Source organism: Anopheles darlingi, chromosome 3, assembly GCF_943734745.1.
Source record: "Anopheles darlingi chromosome 3, idAnoDarlMG_H_01, whole genome shotgun sequence".
NCBI classification, from domain to species: domain Eukaryota; kingdom Metazoa; phylum Arthropoda; class Insecta; order Diptera; family Culicidae; genus Anopheles; species Anopheles darlingi.
This window is the reverse complement of record NC_064875.1, coordinates 9,776,467-9,778,966: the sequence shown is the minus strand read 5'-3', so window position 1 is coordinate 9,778,966 and position 2,500 is coordinate 9,776,467. Positions and strand designations below refer to the sequence as shown.

The 2,500-nt window shown below is 42.0% G+C and overlaps 2 protein-coding genes across 2 annotated transcripts in view; one reads left to right on the top strand and one right to left on the bottom strand.

Moving 5' to 3' along the window:
- Positions 1-233, top strand: part of LOC125954229 (UNC93-like protein) — a 2,226-nt gene extending 1,993 nt beyond the window's left edge. The window contains exon 7 of the mRNA XM_049684345.1: positions 7-233. Within this exon, the coding sequence (XP_049540302.1) occupies positions 7-103 (97 nt within the window). The 3' untranslated portion in view covers positions 104-233. The remainder of the gene's footprint in view (positions 1-6) is intronic.
- Positions 234-838: 605 nt separating this feature from the next.
- The window catches only part of LOC125954225 (POU domain, class 6, transcription factor 2), a 57,503-nt gene continuing 55,841 nt past the window's right edge, over positions 839-2,500 (bottom strand). The window contains exons 9-10 of the mRNA XM_049684342.1: positions 2,261-2,409; positions 839-2,178 (exon numbers count right to left, since the gene is read on the bottom strand). Coding sequence (XP_049540299.1) covers positions 2,042-2,178; positions 2,261-2,409 — 286 coding nt within the window. The 3' untranslated portion in view covers positions 839-2,041. The remainder of the gene's footprint in view (positions 2,179-2,260; positions 2,410-2,500) is intronic.

Genomic DNA, 2,500 nt, shown 5'->3' with positions numbered 1-2,500 from the left:
TTATAGGTACGGAACGATCGAACTGATGGAGTACCGCGTGAAGCGCGTCGTCGTTGCCGAGAAGCGGTTTGAAGTGGTCAGCCAGCAGGCGGATGATAGTTAAAGGCCCAAGCGGATGGCGAGCAGCTCCGTCATTCTTTTCGTCATTGAAAAATAAATTCAAACACACACAGACACGGGTTTTTACAAAATATTGCATTGCAAAATGTATTTTGTCCATAGTTTCACTCGCTACATGCTCGCACGCAATGCGCTAGATAGGGGTTATCATCTTATCAATCTTATACAAACCCAGCAGCCGCCCCACCATGATATGATTGCAAATGACTTTTTACTGCATTTATTGACACCGTTGGAAATAGATTAGTGAACTTGCTTTGTGTGGTTTGTGGTTGATGGCCAATTTTTTTTCTCTAGCACGCCTTCGTTTCCCATTGCTGCAGTGAATGTGGTTTTTGTATTTTCTTGTTTGTTTTTTTTTTTGTTTGCTGGGGTCCTATGATCCAGTTCCATTAACTTCGCTATCACTTTCTCATATCTCGCTGTCTGAAATCTAGGTTTCTTTCACGCGGTTGTTGTTTGTTCGGTGAGAGCTATTTCTTTACATCTTTACAATACAGGTGCATAGGTTTTCTGTTTATACTTTTCAAGCTATTTTGTGTTGCTGTGTATGTGCACGGTCAGTTTCGGTTCTATTTACGAAGCCCGGGTGTTTTGCAGGCAAACGGGTATGGTTCGATGAGGCAAACAAAAGAGTACCCTGAAAACCAAATTCCTAGCTATTAAAGAAAGCAATAAGTAGTCAGATGATCAAAAATACTACTAGGTATGATTGAAAAGGTAAAAACAAAACGGCAAAGTTAGGAGAAAGTATGAAAGAAATCGCAAACAAAGGCAAACAGACAGAAGGAAACCATCGGTACACGGTCATAAAGAGCTTCGTTTTCATTTATATATATTTTGTGTGTTTGTTGTCCTATTTAGTTTTGTACAGTTATTACATTCATGATGATGGCTAATGGTTCGATATCATCTAGTTCGCTTCGACTTCGACACGACATAACTATTGTACAAACGCTACCGCCCCCTTTCTCAATTCATTCACGTTTTCCTATTCCCATTGTTATCTTTTTTTTCACTTCTTTGCTTGTGTGTGTATTATGTTTATGGCATTTGTTGGTTGATTTGTGTCACCGTAGGGAGATTTTCCGATTGCTATTGACGTCTTGTGTTTTGGGCGCATGGTTACTCACAGGATATTTCATTTCTTTTTTCATTTTTCTGGATTTTTTTGGCTATTTCTATAACTGTGATCGTGTGTGTTTAGAGGTGTGTTTGGCTGTGTGTGTGTGTGTGTGTGAGTGCTTGTCTTATTATAAAGATTAGGAACTTTGGTTTCACGAGCTCACACACACAAGATGTGAAGCAACTTTTTCCTCTTTTCGTTTAAATAAAAGTAAAAAACAATTTACCAAATCGTTTCGTTTTGAAAGGTGCAAGTGGGATGAACGGTGACAATAGACGTTTGTTTGCTATTTTGCATAGAGAAAAAGGTTTGAAGATGAATGCCACAAAAGAGGAAGTAAACAAAGTAACAAAATACTTTAAAGGAAATAGATGTGTTATTCGCGATTCGTCTGCTAGCGTGAAGTAGAAAAATCTGGATTCCCTTCTTCTGACCTCCCTCGTACTCGTACGATACGTCTAACCTTACTGGTACGTCCTCAACAATCGCCATCGGCGTCACCAGCTAATCACGTTTAATATCTAGATACCCTATCATCTACTATTGTATACATAATCAATATCGGAATGGCACCTTATTTTATATGGCTACGGTTCACGATTCACGACACACGGTGGCACGCTGATCCAACTGAACGTTGTCCCCACTAACAAAGTATCTCGATCCATCCCCCTTGCTCGGTTCGGTTGGTGTGCGGTTGTCACTTTGTGGATCGATTGTTGCACCTTCCCTAGCGCGGCATTAGCGTGCGTTCAACGCAACGACTGTCTTGCTCTCCCTGTCCTGTTTGTCCTTTTAAGTATTTTCCATCTTGAAGCTCTTCGACATCATCCGCACCGTGTTCTTGAGCGCTTGCCGCTTGTTGCAGAACCAAATGCGAATCACTTCCCGCTCGTAGCCGAGTTGATGAGCCAATCCAGTGATTTCGGTGCCTAAAATGAGAACAAAAATAATTAGTTTCGGGGTTTATGCGTGTAAAACGTTATGGAGGTTCTAGTGTCCCAGCGAACTTACCGGACGGATGCGTGTTCCGTTCAAAATGTCCGTTGAGCAGCTCGAGCGCCTGGGGCGTAAAGGACGTTCTTCGTTTTCGCTTCTTCGATGGTTCGACGCCGATAAAGTCTGGCACATGGTTTTGGCCGGATTTGTACCTGGATGAGTGACTGGATTGGGTTACGCGAAATTCAAATAGCATTCGGTTCGGTCGTGCCGGAAACCAAAAAAAAGGGGGTCGGTCAACGGAACAGTAACGAA